General features: G+C 40.4%; 1 protein-coding gene across 1 annotated transcript; it reads right to left on the reverse strand.

Moving 5' to 3' along the window:
- Window positions 1–5,744: 5,744 nt before the first annotated feature.
- On the reverse strand, window positions 5,745–6,674 carry LOC132828649 (probable G-protein coupled receptor 139). The gene has a single exon (XM_060845700.1). It carries the CDS (start codon window positions 6,672–6,674, stop codon window positions 5,745–5,747), a length of 930 nt encoding a protein of 309 aa, XP_060701683.1.
- Window positions 6,675–22,861: the final 16,187 nt, after the last annotated feature.

A 22,861-nucleotide genomic window follows, 5' to 3' on the forward strand; every position in this document is an offset into this window, starting at 1 on the left:
AAGTGAGGGAGGGGGTATGGGCGCAAGTTTTACATTTGCTGCTGTTGCAGGAGAAGGTGCCGGGAGTGGAGGTTTGGTTGGTGGGGGGTGTGGACCTGACGAGGGAGTCACGAAAGGAGTGGTCTTTGCTGAACGCTGATAGGGGAGGGGAGGGAAATATATCTCTGGTGGTGGGGTCCGTTTGGAGGTGGCGGAAATGACGGGGGATGATACGTTGTATACGGAGGTTGGTGGGGTGGTAGGTGAGAACCAGTGGGGTTCTGTCTTGGTGGCGTTTGGAGGAGAGGGGCTCAAGGGCGGAGGAGCGGGAAGTGGAGGAGATGCGGTGGAGGGCATCGTCGATCACGTTTGGGGGGAATCTGCGGTCGTATCTATATTCTCTGATTTCACCTCCTATTTCAACTGATGGCTTTACGTCCTCATTACCACCCAATCAGGAAAAACCCAAGGTTATATTTACTATAATATTAGTTTGCCAGCATTTTCACTGGTTTTGAAAACATAGTAGGCAGCACTCCTACTTGTGACACAGCTATATCGTCAGCAAGGAGAAATTTTATTGATGGAGCCGAGAGTTCTTCCAGTACTCATACCACGACATCTCCACTTTTTCCTGGACACTCTAACGTCACTCTACGTAATTGAGCGCTTCGTTTTCTTTATCACACAAGATTTCAACGTACTGGTACTTTATTTTATTCTTCCTGCAATAATCCTGATAAAAATAAGAGCTAAATATCTCTTCATCTCTCAACATGTAAGATTGACATGATCCTGCATTGCTTAATAATGTGAACGCTTTACCTGCTGTTCCTGCCCTCTTAAGTAAACCTAGCCTTCGCAAGTATGGTTTGAGATGATCTGGCACTTTCTCTTCAACTAACCTCCGACAAGGTTGTTCATTCTGCTTTGTAGCCTCCACTGTGCTTTCCTTTATAACTCCAACAAAATTCACTGATTGTTCCTTTTTCCGACATCCTCCTTGTCAGTGTTTTTTTTAACCCACCAACTCTGATTTCATGTGGTCTATTTTATTGCAACGAAAATATAAGAGATTTTAAATTCTCAATATCCCAACGTAGGTTTCCTTTTAACCCTGTGATAACTTATCCTTATTATCTTCACCGAAACCCTCTGTTCACTTATCACATGAAGATTCCTATTTTCCCAATTTTCTATCCGTCACGAATGCAAATTGATGTTAGAAGCCAACCTTTGATTCATGAACCAATTCATAATCGTCAGCCATTTTAGCTGTTAATCTTGCCGTTTTAACTCGGTGCTCTTCCGTATGTATTCTCATTACTTCCAGAAGTGAATTATTTAACTGTTTTAAAATAATCGCCTCTCTGAGAGCATCATAATTTTGCTCTTTTTAATGTCCTTATACACCTATCAAATTACTTTGCTGTATCCTTTCAGGCTCAATGTACATTGATCAGTCTTAATCCTTAGATTTGCAGAACCGTTATCTATGCATCCTCTGATAGTGGTGGAAGTACCCCACGAGCTCTACCTACCAGCTTTCTTTGAATCCACAAAACCCGCATGATCACTTGCCACTGTATTTGATTAGCTATCTTCTCAAATGAGATGCAACGTCTTTTAAACTTTCTCTTCTACTTTGGGAAATCTTTGAATTATTGAAACAGATCCCCATTGGGCGTTTGGCTTCGATGCGTTTGCTCATTCTCACTATCTTCCTCACTAAGCCACACTTCTACCTTCACCTCCATTCTTTTAAACCGACTTTGGCTTCTGAATGCCACTTTATGGTTTTCAAACTCTTTCATTCTTCCTTTTGCTTGTTTTTCTCACTCATTCTCTTTGTGTTCTGTTGAAGCAATTCTGTACTTCTTTGTTCTGCTGGGGCATGTCCTTCTTTATTTCTTTTTTCCTTCACTTTTAATTGAAATACAAGTTGCTTAATTTCTTTTGCTATTGCCTTTTCATTTGCCTGACAGACGAAGTCAACTTCATCTTCGACTTGTTTGTCAATTCCATCAGCTTTGCAAACGTTTCTGACTGCTTGCCAAAGCAAACCAATCCCATGCAAATTCTGAAATGGGACAAATGACCACTTGCCTGCCATTGCTTACTGTAGCCATATTCACACATATTGGCATCCGTGTCTTTACGACATCTCTTGAATCAAAACAAGAACAGATAAACCTTTTTAAAACCGAAGAATCGTCACAATTTGCACTGAATGTATTTCGAGATGCACCCAATGCATCTCTCAAATTCACTTCACTTGAATTATTTGTTGGGCATGAAGTGAGAATATCACTGAAATAAATGAAGGAGAAATTGGTGATTCACAGTTGAACATCAAATATTTGCATTATGTTTCAAGTTTTTGGATAAGATTAAATGAAGTTGGATTGGCAACATTTAAACGAATGTCAGGATGGGATGAAACAGAAAAAAGACAAGTGAAAATTCGCAAATTTGCGAATAAAAATAAAGTGTTGGTATTCCTTCCAACAGTAGGTCAATCTTTTGAAGTCAGGTTTACTGACCCTCATTATTACGAAGCTGGTTAGAATACTAATGGGTCGAAAAGAAAATCTAGTTCCCTTTAAGAGAGTAAGGGTTCTTCTGAGCTTAAGGTGCAGCAATCATTGGCAGCAAACAGCACAGCTGGGCGACAGGCTGTTCCAAAATGGACGCATGCAACAATTGGGTTCAAATGGATACCTGAGTTTTGGTTGTTGTTTTGCCAACAGTTCAAACCTGTCCAACCGGTTTTTTTCAAACACACAGCCCTTTCAAAGCCATTCGAATTTAAGATCTGATGATGTTTTAACAGACCAAAAACAATCCTACGATAAGAACTTTAGATGTTACACGGGCGATAAAAACGAGTGTTTATGAAAACCTAAGAAAAACAACTGCACAGAAAGAGACACAGCCGCCTGAACAGCTCTGAAAGAAATTTCAGAAAGCACGCTCCATTAAACATACCTAAGACTTTCATACAAAGATACTCGAAATATACTTTTAAAAATCCAAGTCAGCCCAGGCAGAGAACAGGGAATCATATGAATGGAAGGAAACAGCAGATTTGGAAAATCGGAAAGAAGACAGAATCGGGGATTCAACGGACTTTGAGAGACGCAGTTAATTTAACGTTTCTAAATTGTTTGCTTTGAGGAGTATTACAATTGACTTCTGAACAGATAATGATTGATTAATTGATCAGGGTTTGCAAATAAATTTCTTTTAGAGTAACTTTTTTTTCTGAAATTGTGGGAAGCAGGAGTTTTCTTTCAATCACTTACATCTTTAACAGATTACGAGACGAGGTGGGCTTCTCACCGTGTGGTAATCAGTGGAGTGGGGGTTCTAACTGGGAACGAGAGAGGAGGAGTTGAATTAGTTAATAAGAACGTCAGATGGACAGAAGCCTCACAGAGGTGTAGTGTGAATTCGCTCAAAAGTTATTTTGCCAAGGAAGGAAAGCAAAAAGTGAATACTTTGTTTGTTGCAAAATAGAGTGAAGATCCAAGTTGGGATAATACCAAATTGGACAGTTCTCAAATTGAATTGGACAAGGAGTAAGGTTTCAAAATTGAAAAATTACTGATTCAAAATTACTGATTCACCTTCCAAACGAAAATAGAAATGATCTGAAAAAGTTGTTGCAATCAAATGGACAGTTAATTAGGAATAAGCAAGTAAATAAACTTACCTAATTATACATGATGAGGCAAAATGTAGTTCCATTTAACCAACATCCTTCTGAACTTAACCTTCTACAGATAATACAGGTTCGAAAAGAGATTGAACGAGTGCTCAAAAACCAAAATATCTAACAGAGTTGGAACACCTGGAGGTCACCCATAACAGCAGTGGCAAACATCTTAGCAAAACATTATTAGATATGGACTATCACAGAGTCAGTCTACAGCAAAGTATATTTTAGACTCGGAGAGGCAGAGTATCCTTCAGCATGGACACAGGTCCATTGTATCAAACAGATGTGAGGAAGGCATATGGTGTACTGGGCTTTATTGGCAGAGGAATTGAGTTCCGGAGTCCTGAGGTCATGTTGCAGTTGTATAAGACTCTGGTGAGGCCTCATCTGGAGTATTGTGTGCAGTTTTGGTCGCCATACTATAGGAAGGATGTGGAAGCTTTAGAACGAGTGCAGAGGAGGTTTACCAGGATGTTGCCTGGAATGGTAGGAAGATCTTATGAGGAAAGGCTGAGGCACTTGGGGCTGTTCTCATTGGAGAAGAGAAGGTTTAGGGGAGATCTGATAGAAGTGTATAAGATGATTAGGGGTTTAGATAGGGTAGATACTAAGAACCTTTTACCGCTAATGGAGTCAGGTGTTACTAGGGGACATAGCTTTAAATTAAGGGGTGGTAGGTATAGGACAGATGTTAGGGGTAGATTCTTCACACAGCGGGTTGTGAGTTCATGGAATGCCCTGCCCGTATCAGTGGTGAACTCTCCTTCTTTATGTTCATTTAAGCGGGCATTGGATAGGCATTTGGAAGTTATTGGGCTAGTATAGGTTAGGTAGGACTCGGTCGGCGCAATATCGAGGGCCGAAGGGCCTGTACTGCGCTGTATCCTTCTATGTTCTATGTTCTATGTTCTAGATCCATGCCAATCATAAATGTCCACCAACACTGACTCAACTACCCTGCTCTTGGCCATTATTCTGCGGAACCGTTCCTAACCCTGTATTTGTCTAAATGTCGTTTAAAGTCGTTATTGTATTCACGTGAAACATTTTTTTGTGCTCAGCTAATTCTATAATTGCACTACCCTCTGCGTACAAAGGGTCTCTTTATTTCCCTCTCTCACCTCAAACTGATGTCATCTACGTATTAATTTTCCAAACCTGGTAAAACAAAGACTGTGTGCATTCAACCTAGCCCTGCCTCTCTTGATGTTACAGACTTATTTAAAGTATCCCCCTCTGTCTCCTACACTCTAAAGATGAAGTCACAGCTTTATCCAACCTCTCCCCGTAACTCAGACCATTGAGTCCAGGCAACATCCTTGTAAATTTCTTCTGCACTCTTTTCAGTTTAGTAACATATTTCCTATAGCAAGTGGAGAAAAACAATGCTGCGAGTGTTGCCTCACCACCGTCCTGTAGAATTGAAACATGACTTCCCAATTTCTAAACTCGATGCCCTGACTCATGAAGGCCAGTGTTCCAAAATGTTCTTCGCTGCCATGTCTAACCGTGATTCCACTGTCAGAGGACTGCACATTTGGACTCCAAGGCCCATCTGCTCCATTACATCCCTTATGTTTCTCCCATTCACCACTGAAATCCCATGTTAATTTTACTATCCAACGTGCAGGACCTCACATTTATCTGTGCTAAACTCCATTTCTAATTTCTTTGTCCACTTCCCCAGTTGATCAACGCCCTGCTTCATTTTTGGCAAGCTTTCTCACTGCCCACAGTGCCATCTATTTTAGTGTCACCTCCAACCTTACTGTCATGCCTCAGATATTCTCGTTCAAATCGTTGAAGTAGAAAATAAGGAGCAATATGCCCAGCACCAACCCATGAGGCATTACACGAGTTGCAAACCTCCAGTCTACAAGCATTCATTAGTTTTAAGCACTGTTTCCTACCAATAAGGCAATTATATATATAATTTGCCAGCTCCCCCTGATGCCATGCAGTTATTTACCATCCCTTGAGTGATGGATCGTCAATCCATAACTTTCGAATTAATGTACAAATAGAAGGTTTTCAAGCATTCTGATCATTGAGATACAAAATGAGCTAATTTTTGTTCTTTTGGGCATCTCAAACAGCCAGTGAGGATGGTGAAACGACACATCAACAGCGTCTTCAGATCTTCTTGGAACTTGGTTTGGGATACTGCATAGATGAAGACATTGTTGCAAGAACTGAGCAACTGAAACATGTTCGTCACCTCTTGAAAAATAAAGTCTGGATTCTTGAAATCCAGGCCAGTGAAGTAGCCCTTACCAGTAATACGCACATAGAGGAAATGTGAAACATAGGTTACCCAGAGGAGGAGAAAGCTCATTGATATGGTGAATAACAGGACAACGGACCTTCTGCGGTTTGCACTCTCATGATCTGCACAATTGTCATTACCTCGCAGCCTTCTCCGGGCTCTGCTGGCGGTTCGGATGTGCCTTATGGTCAGAACGTTGAGTAGCAAAATGAGGAAGAATGGTAGAACAGGAGTTAAAATGTGGTCCATCCAGTCATAGGCCTGCCATACAGGCGATGTGTAATAGGCAGACTTGATATCACAGAACCAGCTAGTTCCATCCAATGTATACAATGGTTTGTAGGTGAAGCAGAAAGGGACATTCTTGATGCAACTCATGACAGTAACGCCTCCGATGACCAGCAACGCAGTTTTCTCAGTGCAGTACCTGGTCTTCAGTCTCTGACAGGAGATGGCAATAAAACGGTCAATGGTGAACGCCACAGTCAGCCAGACTGACCCATCGCGGGTAGCATAGATAAGCATGGTGCTGACCATACAGGCAGGTGTGGTGGAAAGAACACTGTCCCTGAAGTAAATGCCACCGATCCTATTGAGGATGACAGCGGTGATAATGACAATGAAATCATTCACTACTATCATCAACAAATAGTAAGTAATACACCGTGAAAGTCCACATCGTCCTCGGGATAGGATTATGATCGCCATTAAGTTAGCTGTGAAAAGGAAAGATGAAAGTTTAGGAGACAACTTGAAAGTCATAAATTGTGTCTAATTTCCTAGTTGAAGACTCTGATAGATGAAAAGCCCCAGTCTCCTGTTTGACTTCCACTATTGAATGAAAATTGACTTACTAGAGAGAACTTCTTCTCCGGCACAAGTTCTGTTCTCAGACACCAATTGTATCTCCAATCTTGGACGTCATTTGAGAATTTAGGTGTTTTAAAATCTTGAAGACCTTTTCACTTTGAGAAAATTTCCTGAGGTCGCTCCTCCTGATTTTGACTGTCATTATCGATACTGCACATACACCCTGGTGTTTTGAAATTTGATCCTATGCTCATGTCACTATTAAGTAAATACTCAATGCTAAAGCAATTGTCTCTTGAGTGGCACTTTGGATCCCAGTTGATCAGCCATCACCTGAATCACGACACCCACTTGTCAAACAATACATCACTCACACGCCATCACGTTATTGCTCGCAGGGTCTTCCATTCACCGTCACCCCTCTGAACAAACATTTAAATTAATTATTTATATTATTACCTTTCCAATGATAATTTGCATTTAACATTCTTAGTATGGTTCTCAAAGGTCCCTAATGGCAACCAGCCTAGCTCAGTTCATATCTAGAATTTCCTCTAAACTACTCACATATGAACTTTCAAGCGTTAAGTAGAACAAGACCATCAGCTACCAGGAGCATGCTCAACAATCTAAGAAGACAGCCAGGAGGCTGGAAGAACACATGAAGCCAGGTAGCATCAGGAGCTGGAGATGTCGGTGTTTCGGGTGTAACACTTATTCAGGATCTCTGAAACATAAACGTCGCCACTTCCTGAAGCTACCTGGTTTGCTGTGTTCTTCCCGACTCCTGCCTATCGATTTTGGATTCCAGCTTCTGCAGTATTTTTGGCCTGTTTCTCCCACCATCCAAGAAGGACATACATCTTGTTTGTGTTTCAGGTTTAATACTTCGATTTTAACACAGATAATTATTAAGTTATTTGCCAGCCATATGTTGATCCACATTTATTTAAAAATGTGAATGTATGCACAAAAGAAGCATTCATTCTCCACCACCTTACTAAGCTGATTTATGACATTATGCAATTCGATTAAATTTTGCATCTATGGCTTCATCGCTTCAGATTTAAAAAAAATCAACATTTCCAATCTATTCTCAAAGAAAAATCCATGTAAACCTTATCTGAACTATCTGCATTTTCACCATTTCTTAAAGAAGGAAACCAAAACTACACACTATAATTCAGATTTTGTCTGACTTCGTCTGTATTAATGATTAATAAGATCGCTAGTTTAAGTAGAATCTCTGTCATAATTAAGGATAACATTCCATGAGCCTTCTTGATTATGGGCTTTAACGAATACCTGAAGTTTTGTCACATGCAATAGAAAGTGTAAATCACGCTTTGCATAGAATCTCGACAGTTGGTTTCCCTTTAATTAAAGCTCTGCCTTTTGCACTTCTCTTCCAAAACTGAATAACTTCACAAGGTTAGGAATGTATTTAATGCATTTGGAAGTAAGAGTGTATCTTTGTCAAAATAAACTATAAAACTCTAATGCAACGAGATAGGATAAACAGAGGAAGGCGTACTGAACGTCAGTTTAATCCAGAACCACAGGCTTCAATCCCACGAATATGAGTAAAACGTTTTGCTCTGAAATGAGAAGAAATATCTTCACACACACAGTCGTGAGCCTGTTGATTTCCCTCTAACAGGAAGCAGTCACAATCAAAACATTGATTGATTTCAGGAAGGATTTGAAATTAAATATTTCAAAGGAAATAATATTAAAACTGGTGAAAACTGAGTTCAATCGTCAACATGAAAGCAGACCAGTTTGAAAAGGTATAATGGCCGACTTTTACTCCCATTTACTTTGTAACCAGTTATGAAACGCATCTGCAGTAATTCGAATTTGAACTCGGATCTCGTGGCTCAGAGGTAGGCCAAAATTTACAGCACCACAAGGGTCGTCAGATTAAGCATCTCTTCCCTACCTGGAAAAGATAACACATGCAGTTTTGTGTTGAATTAACCCAATTCTAACCACAAGACAGCAGGGATGTTTAAATGTACTTGTATCCTCAGCAAACCGCTCATACCATCAAGATTACAAACTTTCTTGATATGTTCGTTCATCTTTAAGTTTCATTACATTACCTTCGCCGCTAGGTCTAATTTACTGATGGAAATCAAAGTCTCATGCAGGAATTACTGTTCGAGACAAATACATAATTATTTGCAGTATGCGCTTCTGCCTATGAGATAATCGTTATCCATTTTGAGATGCGAGCATGCGCGTCATGGACTTTAATTTTCTGCAATACCCTTTTATGTAGCAACTTTTTAAATCTGGAAATGCGTGTGCATCATGTCTGGGAGATCCGCCTTAACCACACAAGAATTATCTATTCAAAAGGTATAAAGACGTTGTTAGAGGTTGGTTAGACAAATCTCCAACGTCTCCACATTACTGCAATTCTCCCGCCTACTGCATGCTTGAGACAAAAGAAAAATCGTTTCTGCATAACGAAGTATCCACCTTTGTGTTATTCATGGAAGCTTTCTTCTATTTCATTAAACTGTTGATCATCTTCCCAAATATCTCGTCCGTATATTTCTTCTTCATTGGGACCCCCTTGACCTATTGTCATCACGCATAATTCAATGGTTGATAGTAACAATATATTCAATAATTGTAGATACTTAACAATGATCGATTTTAACAATAGATTCAACGTTTCCAAGTGAAATGTGAAGACACACAAGAAATGTTTAGTTTTTTAAAGCCAATCACATCTCCTTAGCGTTAAAGGAAGTCAGTTACATATTATATAAAAAAGAACAAATGGAGGTAAAATGTAGCACAAGACGAGATAAATAACACATTAAAATCTTGCAAATATATTCACCTGTATCAAACATTTGCATTACTAATCTTGTGTTCGCATTGGAAATGAGGACTGCACAGTTAAAACTCAAAATGCTGTGGGTAGAGTCCTAACACTGTAGATCCGTGTAATCACTAAAAGTTTAATGATCTTTGACAGCATGTGAAAGAATTAGTGTACAGCGCTAATTGATTGTCTCTCATTGTCAATAAAATTAGGGTTAATTCAACTGGACTACACAGCCAGAGCTGTACGTTTCATTACAACATTACTGTTCCATGAAAAATAATATCGTAAACTGTGCTTTCGTGACATTAATTTAAATTTTGTGCTCAGAGATATCACTTTTATGTAATATTAAGTACTGTTACTGCTATTTCAGCAATGTAAAACTTGGTCACTGCCCGTATGGTTCACATATTACATTAAATAATATATTTAATTGTGCACAAACGAAGTGGAACAAATATGCTTGATATCACTTTAATCCAGCATAATTTTCAACTAACCAAGCTCTTTGTATTTAGTCCCAGTTCAGAAAGGAATGGCCACATCCCAAAATAGAGGCTGTATTATGATGACTCGCAAAACAAGAAAATTGTAACTGATGTTAACACTTACCCGGCACCCCAACGGCAGCGAGGACACAATAGTAAATTGCATAGAACAGGCCGTTGGCTGGACCATGCATTGTCTTGTAAATGCGATTAAAATTCGACAGACTATTTACCTTAACTTTGAAACAAATAACAAGCTGTCTCATTTATAGCTGGTGAAAATCTCCAGGTAGTACATTAAATTCCAATATGCAACTTAATTACATTTCAGTGAACATATTGATTAATTCTAGGTTTTATGAATTCTCTTTGTAATGTTACTAAAATGGACATATTATACAAATATCGGGATACTCTGCTTGGATATTAAATCAAACCCGTACCGAAAAATAAATTTATATCTCGATTAAGTGGAGTTCTTGATGTTCGATAATGTGCTGAGGTCCAGTCTCGAATGTCAAACTGTCTGATCATACCTCTTCCATGATCCCGATTTATTTTTTGATCTGTTTTTTTTAAGATCTTCTATTTGTTTCTGCTTAGTGTTTTAGTTTTCATGGTTTCAGGTTGTAGGAATAATCATCAAAATTACAGATGATGAATTATTTGATACGATGCCTACACATCACTTGCTCTGCGTTACCATGCCGTGTAAAAGTCGTGCATTTTGAGAAGCACAGATCTTTTTACTTCATTGTGTTCCAGAGTCATAGGGACACACCTTTTTCTTCCAACTTTCTCTTGCTGACGTGATATTCAAGATTAATCCATTTTCCAGCATTTCGCCCATGTCTCTCACAGCTCTTCCTTTTTCGCATAACCATCCAGACGCATTTTAGATATTGCAGTCGTACCAGTTTCCAACTCTTTTTTTCTGGCAGCTTACTTCGTATGCACACCAAGCTTTGGATGAAAACGTTGCCCCGAGGTTCCAAAAACATCTTTCCCTTCTTACGTTAAGCCTATTCAATCTCAGTATTGACTCCCAAGCCACGAGATAAAATTTTGTATATTTAAAATTTGAATGCCTCTCATGATTTTATACACATCTATAAGTTCACCCCTTAGCCAGGAAAATAGCCCTACGCAAATAAACCTCTCCCAAAGGCTAACACCCTCCAACCATGGAAACATCCATGTAAATCTTTTCTGAACCATTTCTGGTTTCACAATAGGAGGGAGTAGAGAATTGCAAGCTGTATTTCAACATCGGCCGAAACAATATGCTGTACATCTGCAACATCACCTCCCAACTTCCATATTTAATGCACTTTGTAATAAAGTCAGGCACACCAAATGCCTTTTTCGCTGTCATACTTACCTGCGACTCAATTTTCAAGGAACTATGAACTTGCACTCCAAGCACTCTTTGTTCAGCAACGCCGTCCAGGAGCTTTCCATTCAGCATATAAGTCATGATTGGTTTGCCTTTCCACAATGCAGCAACTCACATTTATCCAAATAAAACTCCATCTGTCCATCGGCCCAGTGTCCCATCCGAACAAGATCCCATCATACTGTGAGGTAAATTTCTGTGCTATCAACGATACCTCCAACTTTGGTGTTATCTGCAAACTGACAAACTTTATTTCCTAAGTTCAAATACAAATAATGTACATAAATGCCAAAAAGCATTGGACCCACCAAGGACCTTTGTGGCATATGCCGATAGCAGGTCTGCAGTCAAACAGGAAGCCCTTTGCTGATGTCCTCTGTCTACAACCTTTAAACCAGTTCTGTATCCATATATATTGTTCTCTCTGTTTTCCATGTGATCTAACCTTGTTAACTAGTCTACAATAAAGAAAATCTTCGAACTTTACTGAAGATCATGTAGGTCACAACAACCGCTCTGTCCTCATCAATTCTTTTTGCTACTTATTCAGAAAACACAATCAAGTTAGCAAAACACGATATCTCAAGACCAAAGCCATGTTGACTATCTCTAATCAGTTATTTCTTTTCTCAATACATGTCAATGCTATCGCTCAGGATTCGCTCAAAACATTGCCCAGCACCATTGATCTATGTAACTCATTGGCTTTTCCACACCATGTTTCTGCAGTGGAGGCACCATGTTAGCCAAACTCCAGTCTTCTGGCACTTCACTTGTGTTTATGGATGGTACAATTATCACAGTAATGGATCCAGCAATCACGTTCCTCGCTTCCCACACAGTTTTCGGGTACACCTGATTAGGTGCTGGGGATTTATCCACCTTTATCCGTTTTAAGACGTTCAGCACTAATCCTCTGTAATATGGACACTTTCAAGAATTTTCATGCTCTTCATCTGCCATATCCTTCTCCAAACTAAACCCTGATTTAAAACCACGAGTTAAGTAACTGGCCAATATCTAATTGTTCCAATTGGCTTGCTCATTTTTAAGGGCTTTGTTGTCTCTCTCTTGTTATCCTTTCGTCCTTCATGTCTTCATAAAATCCCTTTGGATTCTGCTTAACTCTATCGGCTAAGCTACTTCATGTCCACTTTTCGTCCTGCTGATTTCCGTCTTCAGTACACTTTTCATGCCTTCATACTCTCCTTGGGATTTACTCGATTCCTGCTGTGCTTCTTTTGTATTGACCAACATCTCAAATTCTCCACTCATCAAGAATTCTCTACACCAACCAGACTTGATGTTTTCTCTAACAGGACTATACTGTCTCTGGGATCTCGTTAACTCCCCTTTGAATGCTTCGCATATTGCAGTTGTTCCTTTATATGCAACCATCCATCCCAACTCAACTTTTGTTTTTTTCTTTGATAAAATCGTCAAAATTGGCCTACCCCAATGTAGAATATTAAATTGTATATCCTATCTATCCTTTTCCATCACTATTTCAAAACCAGTAGAATTATGATCGTGCGATTGAAAACTCAAAAGCAAAGAAACCCATCAAATTCTCAAGGTACAGAATTTGCAGTGAAATACAAATTGATAGATACCCTCACTTAGCATAAAAAGGAACACGGCGGATTTCCGAAATTAATAGACATAGTTTTGAAATAAGATGACAACATCAATTTTAGTCTCAAAAGGTGTGTTCAATGTAACCAATATTTGTATTAGTTTAACAATAATTGTGACAGACCAAAATTTCATTCAGCAATAGCTGTAACTTCGTGCAATGACATCGCAGAAAGTACCAATTATTGTGATTCGTCAATTGAAATGAAGGGTTTCTTTTCTCTATCTGCGTGTTGGCCATAGCTTCACATCATTGTTGCACGAGTGAGTAAAGAGCAAGCTCTGAGGTGCCGCCCTTGAAATTAAATGTTTTACGACATCCCACTTCATCTATTTAAAGAAACGTGAATAAGAAAAACGGATATTACAGCACAAAATCCAGGGAAATGGTTAAATGCCTCAAGTCAAGAAAAATTCTGCATGGAAAAGCTGAATACAATGTGTTAACAGGGAATTGGCGGAGAGAATATTGTGTCGGCTGTGTGGTTCGCTGAACCTGAACATTGGTGATTAAATGAAAACACTTGAAACACAATCAGCATCACAGGTTGTCGAGTTAATAATTACTTGTAATGAATTCAGCTGGATGAATGCTCAGACTTCCCTTCCCATGACAAAGGGACTGCTAAAGTGCTTTGCATTTCACAGGATCTCGCACTTCAGACTGTGCAGCCTGAATAAGGAACTGAATGAATAAATCCTAAATAATCATGCCCATTTCAGGTACTTGCAACAACTCTTCCCTTAAATCCTTATTCACCTTAGCAAAACTGGAGAAAGATTCAATTGACGTCAGTTGCTAAACATCCTGTAGATTCACAGTTTTGAGCAGTGACTAAATGTATTTACATAGCCTCTGTCATTTATTTCATTTGGACTAATGCAAGCTATCACTGTCAGTATTTAACTCTCAGACATAAATGCCAAAGGTTCGAATTGGTGAACCTTCTCTAAAATTGAGTTAAAATGTTGCAGTATCAAATTTTTTGAAGTTATCTGTACTGTTTGTAAAATTTATTCAAAAGTGCAAAGAGCTGAGATCGAGCAAGGATGAATTTAAAATCAGATAGAGCAGAGTGGGAAAGTAAAGGAATGATTGCAAACTATAATACTACAAAGAACTACAAACGCTGTAAACTTCAAGGATAACGTGTTATGAAGATGTAGGTGTACAATATCTTCAAGAAAGTAAAAGCTATCAGTGACAGCACCAAGTATTCTTAATAAGACACAATACAATATGTGTATTGTGTAGCTCGAGCTACTAGGGAAGGTGGTTGCTTGGAAACGACAAAACAGATTCGAATTATGCCAAACACTTTAAATTATAATCCACAAAATGCGAAATTCCTGTAAAGTTTCAGTTCAGTATATTTACAATCTTAAAATCCAGTGACACAAACCAATGCTTTCGAATATACAACCGGGCAAAATTGAACTGTGGGAAGAGAACTTCAACCAGACGAACTGATGTAGACTGCCAGTAAGAATTCTCTGAGAAATAACTGTCGAGAGAAGGAGTTTGCAAAGAGAAAAACCCCAACACTGACCTGGAGAGCTAAAAATGTGTTGCTTGTAAAGCGCAGCAGGTCAGGCAGCATCCAAGGAACAGGAAATTCGACGTTTCGGCCATAAGCCCGTCTTCAGAAATAAAGAAGGGCTTATGCCCGAAACGTCGAATTTCCTGTTCCTTGGATGCTGCCTTACCTGCTGCGCATTTCCAGCAACACATTTTCAGCTCTGATCTCCAGCATCTGCAGACCTCACTTTCTCCTCGAAGATACCGACCTCGAAGAGAGCCAAACTAACAACGAAAATTAAGAGAAGATTCGAAGACTGAATAGTATTCAAAGTTTAACTTTATTGTAATTCATAACCGGGAGTTTTATCGGATTAGTATTATGGAAGGGAAGGTAACAGGTAGTTTAGACTACGGAATTGTTAATAATTGTTCGTTAATTATTCTGTGTTATAGTTTAAGAAATGAAGTTAATCGTTACTTCACATTGAACTTGGACAGTCATATTTGTTTACAGATTTCTTCACAGGACAAACCTTTTTTGTGTGTATGTTGCTAGTTTTGACTTAAGCAGGACGGTTTGCCCGTGTCGTTATATTAGATATTTTCTATTGTAATCTGTACTCTGCTGTATTGGATTTCATCTGCCACTAGTCTATGCTCTTCTCTGAGTTTTCTGGGAGAATAATTCGACATGAATCTTTCGCTCTGATTTCTCTCCACAGATTCTGACAGACCTGCAGAGCTTTACTGGCAATTTCTATTTCTATCTCTGATTTACAGCAAATGCAGTTCTTTCTGTTTTTGTGTCCTTTCTTGCATTGTTTGCTCTCTTTGTCCTTACTGTTCACAACATTTCGAAATTTTGTGGCAATCCATCTACTTCGTTTCTCTGCATCATAAATATAAACAGAGCCATCATTAACATTTAAGGTTCAGCTTAGCATTACTATCTGACGCCTGGCGTTCAGCGAATTTCAGACGGCTACTCTTCATATTGTGCAAATGTCTCAAGAGTCACATGAATGCCTGAGGTAAACCATCATATAAAATGCCTTTTGTCAGTCCAGTTCTAGCCCACGAACGAAATTATTCAATTTATGCTCTGTGTTACTTCATCAATGGCTCAGAAAAGTGAGTTGCTTAGCATTAGAGAAATTATCTTCTTTCCTTAATTCACATTGGGCTAAATGACTAAATGTTATGCTACTAATTTATCCGATTTTCCGATCAGTGGACACGCAGTATGCAATATGTAACTTATTATGTGATTGGAATAGATCTGCTGCATAATTCTTAACGAGGGAAAAATGAATTTGAACACTTTGGCTTATTAGACATGAGCAATAAACACTTACTTAGCCACCAACGCATTCTGCTCATGTTTTCCTTTCTTTTAAAAAGACATTCGTGGACAGTCACTGATATGAAAAAATATGCCTTCATCCATTACACGGAAAATATCCCAATCCACTTCGTGAAGCTGAAGTTTTGGCGTGTTGTTTCGACATCAAATGCAACACAAAAGTGCTTAATTGTCAGGCGAAAAATATCATGGAAATGTATATGTGTTATCCTTATGTCTACTTTAACAATCGGAGGGAAGTGGCCAGTTCTCGCAAATTAGCATTTTATATTTTGTTTGGTTTAGCAAACTGAAGCTGCTGGGAGAAGAGAAACTGCTACAGTGAAACATATGTTCTCAACTTCAACAGATGTTTATAGAACAATACAGCACAGAACAGCCCCTTCGGCCCACGATGTTGTGCCAATCATTTATTCTAGCTTAAGCACCTATCCATGTACCTATCCAATTGCCGCTTAAAGGTCACCAATGATTCTGACTCTGCCGTTCCCTCAGGCAGCGCATTCCATGCCCCCACCACTCTCTGGGTAAAGGACCCACCCCTGATATCTCCCTTATACCTTCCACCCTTCACCTTAAATTTATGTCCCCTTGTAACACTCTGTTGTACCCGGCGAAAAAGTATCTGACTTTCTACTCTCTCTATTCCGCTGATCATCTTATAAACCTCTATCAAGTCACCCCTCATCCTTTGCCGTTCCAATGAGAAAAGGCCGAGCATTCTCAACCTATCCTCGTAAGACCTATTCTCAATTCCAGGCAACACCCTGTTAATTCTCCTCTGCACCCGCTCCAAACATTCCACATCTTTCCGAAAGTGAGGTAACGAGAACTGCACACAGTACTCCGAATGTGGCCTTACCAAGGTCCTGTACAGCTGCAACATCAGCTCACGACTCTTGAATTCAATCCCTCTGCTAATGAACGCTAATGCACCATGGGCCTTCTTACAAGACCTATCCACATGGGCTCTGTCCCGAAACGTCGAATTTCCTGTTCCTTGGATGCTGCCTGACCTGCTGTGCTTTAACCAGCAACACATTTTCAGCTATCCAACTGAATGGCAACTTTCAAAGAGCTGTGAACATACACCCAAGATCTCTCTGTTCCTCCACATTACTAAGAACCCTACCGTTAACCCTGTATTCTGCATTCTTATTTGTCCTTCCAAAATGGACAACCTCACACTGGAAAGGGTTACACTCCATCTGCCACTCCTCAGCCCAGCTCTGCATCATATCTCAGTCCCTTTGCAGCTGAAAACAGCCCTGTGCACGATCCACAACTCCACCAATCTTCGTATCGTCGGCAAATTTACTGACCCACCCTTCGACTCCCTCTTCCATGTCATTAATAAACATTACAAACAGCAGAGGACCCAGAACTGATCCTTGCGGAACTCTACTTGTAACTGGGCTCCAGACTGAATATTTACCCTCTACCACCACTCTCTGACTTCGACCGATTTGCTAGTTCTCTATCCAACTGGCCAAATTTCCTACTATCCCATGCTTTCTGGCTTTCTGCATAAGCCTACCATGGGGAACCTTATCAAATGCCTTAATAAAATCCACGTATACTACATCCACTGCTCTACCCTCATCTACATGCTTGGCCATCTCCTCAAAGAATTCAATAAGGCTTGTAAGGCAAGACCTACCTCTCAAAAATCCGTGCTGGCTGTCCCTAATCAAGCAGTGTCTTTCCAGATACTCATAAATCCTATCCCTGAGTAAACTTTCCATTACTTTGCCTTCCACCGAAGTAAGACCAACTGTCCTGTAATTCCCGGGGTTATCCTTAATTCCCTTTATTGAATGGGGCACAACATTCGCCACTCTCTAGTCCCCAGGTACCACCCCCATGGACAGTGAAGACAAAAAGATCATTGCCACCGGCTCTGCAATTTCCTTTCTTGCTTCCCACTTAATCCTAGGACATATCCCATCATGCCCGGGGGACTTGTCTGTCCTCAAGTTTTTTCAAAATGCCCAACACATCTTCCTTCCTAACAAGTATCTCTTCTAGTTTACCAGTCCACTTCATACTCTCATTTCTAAACAATACGGTCACTCTCATTAGTAAATATTGAAGAAAAGTACTCATTCAAGACCTATCCTATCTCTTCTGACTCAATACACAGTCTCCCACTATTGTCCTTGATCGGACCTACCCTCGTTCTCGTCATTCTCATGTTTCTTAGATACGCATACAATGACTTGCGGTTATCCTTGATCCTACCCTCCAAAGATTTTTCTTGCCATCTCTGAGCACTCCTAATCCCTTTCTCCAGCTCCCTCCTGGTTATCCTGTATCCCTCCAACGCTCTTTCTGAACCTTGTTTCCTCAACCTTATGTAAGGCTCCTTCTTCCTCTTTACCAGACATTCAACCTCCCTCGTCAACCAAGGTTCCCTCACACGAACATTTCTTTCCTGCCTGACAGGTACATACATATCAAGGACACATTTCAACGACATTCTTCCCTGACAGCCTATGCTCCCAACTTATGCTCCTCAGATCCTATCTTGCATCATCGTGTTTACCCTTCTCCCAACTGTAAAAACCTACCCTGTTGCACGCACCTATCTCTCTCCGTAACCAAGGTGAAAATCACAGAATTGTGGTCACCATCACCAAAATGCTCACACACTAACAAGCCCATCACTTGTCCTGGTTCGTTACCAAATATCAAATCCAATATGGCCTCCCCTCTGGTCGGACAATCTACATACTGAGTTAGAAAAGCTTCCTGGACACACAGCATAAACACCGCCCCGTCCAATCTACTTGATCTAAAGAGCTTCCAATCAATATTTCAGAAGTTGAAATCGCCCATGAATAATACCCTGTAGCTTCTGCACCTTTCCAAAATCTGTTTCCCAATCTGTTTCTCCACATCTCTGCTGCTATTGGTGGGGCCTATAGTAAACACACAATAAGGTGACTGCTACTTTCCTATTTCTGACTTCAGCCCATACTACTTCCAAAGGCATATCCCCTCGAACTGCCTTTCTGCAGCCATTATACCATTTATAATTAGCAACGCTAAACCCCCTCCTTTTTTACTATCCTCGCTAATTTAACTGAAACATCTGTAACCAGCAACCTCCAACAACCATTCCTATCCCTCTTCTATCCACGCTTCCGTGATGGCCACAACATTGTAGTCCCAATTACCAATCCACGCCTTAAGTTCATCCACCTTATTTCTGATTCTCCTTGCGTTGAAGTATACACACTTGAGCCCATCTCTGTGTCCGCAAGTATTCCCTGTCAGTGCTACTTTCTCCACAGGCTCCCTACATTCTTAGACATTCTGACAAACAGTTAACCTACTCACTGGACTACATGTCCGGATCCCATCCCCCGGCCAAATTAGTTTGAACCCCCCCCCACCCCCGAAGAGTGCTAACAAACCTACCTTCCAGGATATTGGTGCCCTTCTGGTTCAGGTGCAATCCGTCCTGCTTGTACAGGTCCCACCTTCCCCAGAATACAGTCCAATTGTCCAAATACCTGAATGCCTCCCTCCTACACCATCCTTGCAGCCACGTGTTCAACTGCACTCTCTCCCTATCCCTTGCCTCACTGTCACGTGGCACCGGCAACAACCCAGAGATGACGACTCTATCCGTCCAAGCTTTGAGCTTCCAGCCTAACTCCCTGAGCTCCTGAATGACCTCCTCACCCCTTTTCTTACCTATGATGTTGGTGCCGATGTGCCCCACGACTTATGGCTGCACACCCTCCCACTTAATGATTCTGAAGACACAGTCTGAGACGTCTCGGACCCTGGCACCCGGTAGGCAAAAAAACAGCCAAAGGTCTCGCCCATGTCCACAGAACCGCCTGTCTGTCCCTCTAATTATAGAGTCTCCTGTAAGTAGCACTCTCCTCCTCTCCCCCTTTCCCTTCTGAGCCTCAGAGACGGACCTCATGCCTGAGACCCGGTCACTGCAGCTTACCCCTGCTAGGCCGTCCCCCGCAACAGTATCCAAAGCAGTATACTTATTGTTGAGGAGAACAACCACAGGGGATCCCTGCACTGCCTGCTTCCACCCCTTCCCACCACTAACTGTTACCCAGCTACCTCTATTCTCTGGCGTAACTATGTCCCTGTAGCTTCTATCTATCACCATCTCAGACTCACGAATCCTTCTCAGTTCATCTAACTCCAGCTCCAGTTCCCTGACGCGGTCCTTCACCACTCAAACAACAATCACTTACCTTCCCGACCAGCCCAGCTCTGCGCTCCGACTTCACTTCCGCCCAGCTCCCGCCCCTCTCTGCTGCAAAAAGACAGTTGGCGTCTAGTTAGGTTCTTAAATAACAATCATTTACCTTCCCAGCCAGCTCACCGCTCCGACTTCACTTCCGCCCAGCTCCCACCGCTCTCTGTTTCTTGACTGAGTTTTCTCTCTGACCTTGCTGCTGCCTGCAGAACCTATGTTTTTATTTTGCTTTTTAACCAAAGGGTGTTCTTGTGGGATGCTGCGGGAATTGGAACAGCTTCTTCGTTAACTTGTGGTTTTAAGTCGGTTTGGTTTTCAAATAGTTAAGCTATTCTAAACTTTGTTTTCCTTTGTTCATGTTTCTACTATAGCGTTCAAATAAATGTTGTTGGTTTTCAAGCCGAGTTGTTTGACAAGCTGCATCACTCCTAGAATATCCACAGTGAATCTGTTTTTAAAAAAAGCAAAAAAAGGTTTGCCTCTGCACTGCCTTCTTAAAATAATTTGCGTGTGTTTAGCCCGGTCCATAACAGATTGGTGACTCTTTGCGGGATTTGTTCTGTTGTTCCAAATTTAGATTGCAGTGTTTGAATGCAAAAGGTGCGAGTGGTAGTCGTTAGTGACTTTTTTTTCCAGTGTTGAGTTCGGTTCGTTTCAGAAAGTGCTTGTTGCAGCAAAACCTCCACAAGTCTACCAGGTTTTTCTGGTAGAAGTGACTTTAGGAGTTTTCAAGAAGTGAGCAAGGCCAACTGTTGGAATAGCAGACAAGTTGGAAATGACATTCGAATCTTCGGAAATAGCTAAAATTCAATCGAACATAATGGAGCTTCATTTTGAGGCAAAAGAAAACAAGGAAGAGAAAAATAAATTAAACAATTTCAATTACAGTTAAAAGTCGATTCACTAGAGAAAAGAATGGAGGTTCCTAGCAGAAAGTAAAGAGAAAGAGAGATAGTTTGAACTTCATAAATTGGCACATGGAGATGAAAGTTGACCTAAAAGGATGGACGTGAAGGCAGAGGATAGGCTTAGTGAATACGAAAGTGAGGATGAGCAAACCAATCGTAGCTAAAGGCCTGGTAGGAAACTGTTTAAATAAATAGAAACATTGCTTGAACCTAATGAGAAGAATGGTTAAGACTTTATGTTTCATTTTGGAAGGTGGCTAAGCAAATGAAGAGGCCCGTAAATAGCTGGTTTTTGTGAATCCAAACAAAGCTGTTCAGCACAGGTATTGATTTATTTGCATTACTATGATCTGATTGATTTGGGGAATATTGGGAGGTGAAGGCAGCAATGTTAAATGTAGAAAAGCATGTGACAGAAATCAACAGACAACGTTTCAGGGATCTAAGGAGGGATCATGGTCAACCATTGCGTTTGGAAGGATCAAGCAGTGTAACTTTGATTGGTGCATAATTACGTTAAAATAAATCAAACATATTAGCCTCTTACAGGGGCGTTTACTTTGGAAGAGTTCAAAAATTCACTTACTGAAGTAATAAGAACTCGTATGGGAGATCAGAGATTTAAAGTGGCATGATTAGCAGCTGAAATGTCTGATGATTATGAGTTCATTTATAAAGCATAGTTTAGTGCCCAACATCAAATTTAATGCATGACGGATAGAACATGGAGAAAAGTGAAATCTTCACGTGAGAAGGAAAAGCGGATTTCGTCGAAGATCATAAAGATAGCAAACAACAAGGTCGAATAAAGAAACCCATGAAGAGGGAAGAGAAGTTAAAAGGCTCCGGTGTCTTCACTGGAAGAAGGCAACATGAATAGAGCGTTGGTGGGTTAGGAAAAGCACTGGGAAGACCGATGTAGGTAAACAGGACCAGCGTGAGAATTTTGTTGGAGTGGAAAAGGAAAGCACAGTAAGGCTAAAAAGCTGGGACAGAATGCATCACTTGGCTGGAGGTTGATTGAAGAGGCAGTGACAGATCATCTCTGAAACATTTACTTGCGAAGGTTAAGTTTATTCACAAAGGCCATGCGCAACACGTACAGCAGTTATGGTATTAACAGGTATGGGAGCATGTGAATCTTTTTTTGTTGTTGAGAGATGAAGAGATATGTAACTCAGAAGGGCTATTGCTAGAAAAGGTGCGAGGGCATGGAATTCATGATGAGGCAAGAAGTGCTCATTTATATCGGAGGAGGTTTGAGTGTCAAGGGAAAAGTAGAGAAGGATATACTGGAGAAACTTTTGACACCAAGATAAAAATTTGATCTTGCTAACAATAGAATTCATTCACAGGTAGAACTTCTGCCTCTTGTGTCTGGAAAAAAAAAAGGAAAATCAGGGAACTGAGTTATTACAGAAAGCATCGCCTGTGATTATTCTTGACTTTCAGCTAACAAGGTCATAAATTCACAGGTTGAAACAATAGGACAGAACAAAGAATACAGATGAGAAAGGTAAAGAAGAATTTTCAAATGCCATGTTTCTTCAATTTGTTGAGGGAAAGCAAGAGCAGATGGCGGACAAAGTAAACTTGTTTAAAGTCAGAGAATTAATTGAATTACAATAGAAAAATGAAATTCCGAATCAATTCTATCTAAAAGCATTTTCAACAGATGATTCTGAGATAATAAC

This window comes from Hemiscyllium ocellatum, chromosome 27 (assembly GCF_020745735.1).
Source record: "Hemiscyllium ocellatum isolate sHemOce1 chromosome 27, sHemOce1.pat.X.cur, whole genome shotgun sequence".
Taxonomy (NCBI): domain Eukaryota; kingdom Metazoa; phylum Chordata; class Chondrichthyes; order Orectolobiformes; family Hemiscylliidae; genus Hemiscyllium; species Hemiscyllium ocellatum.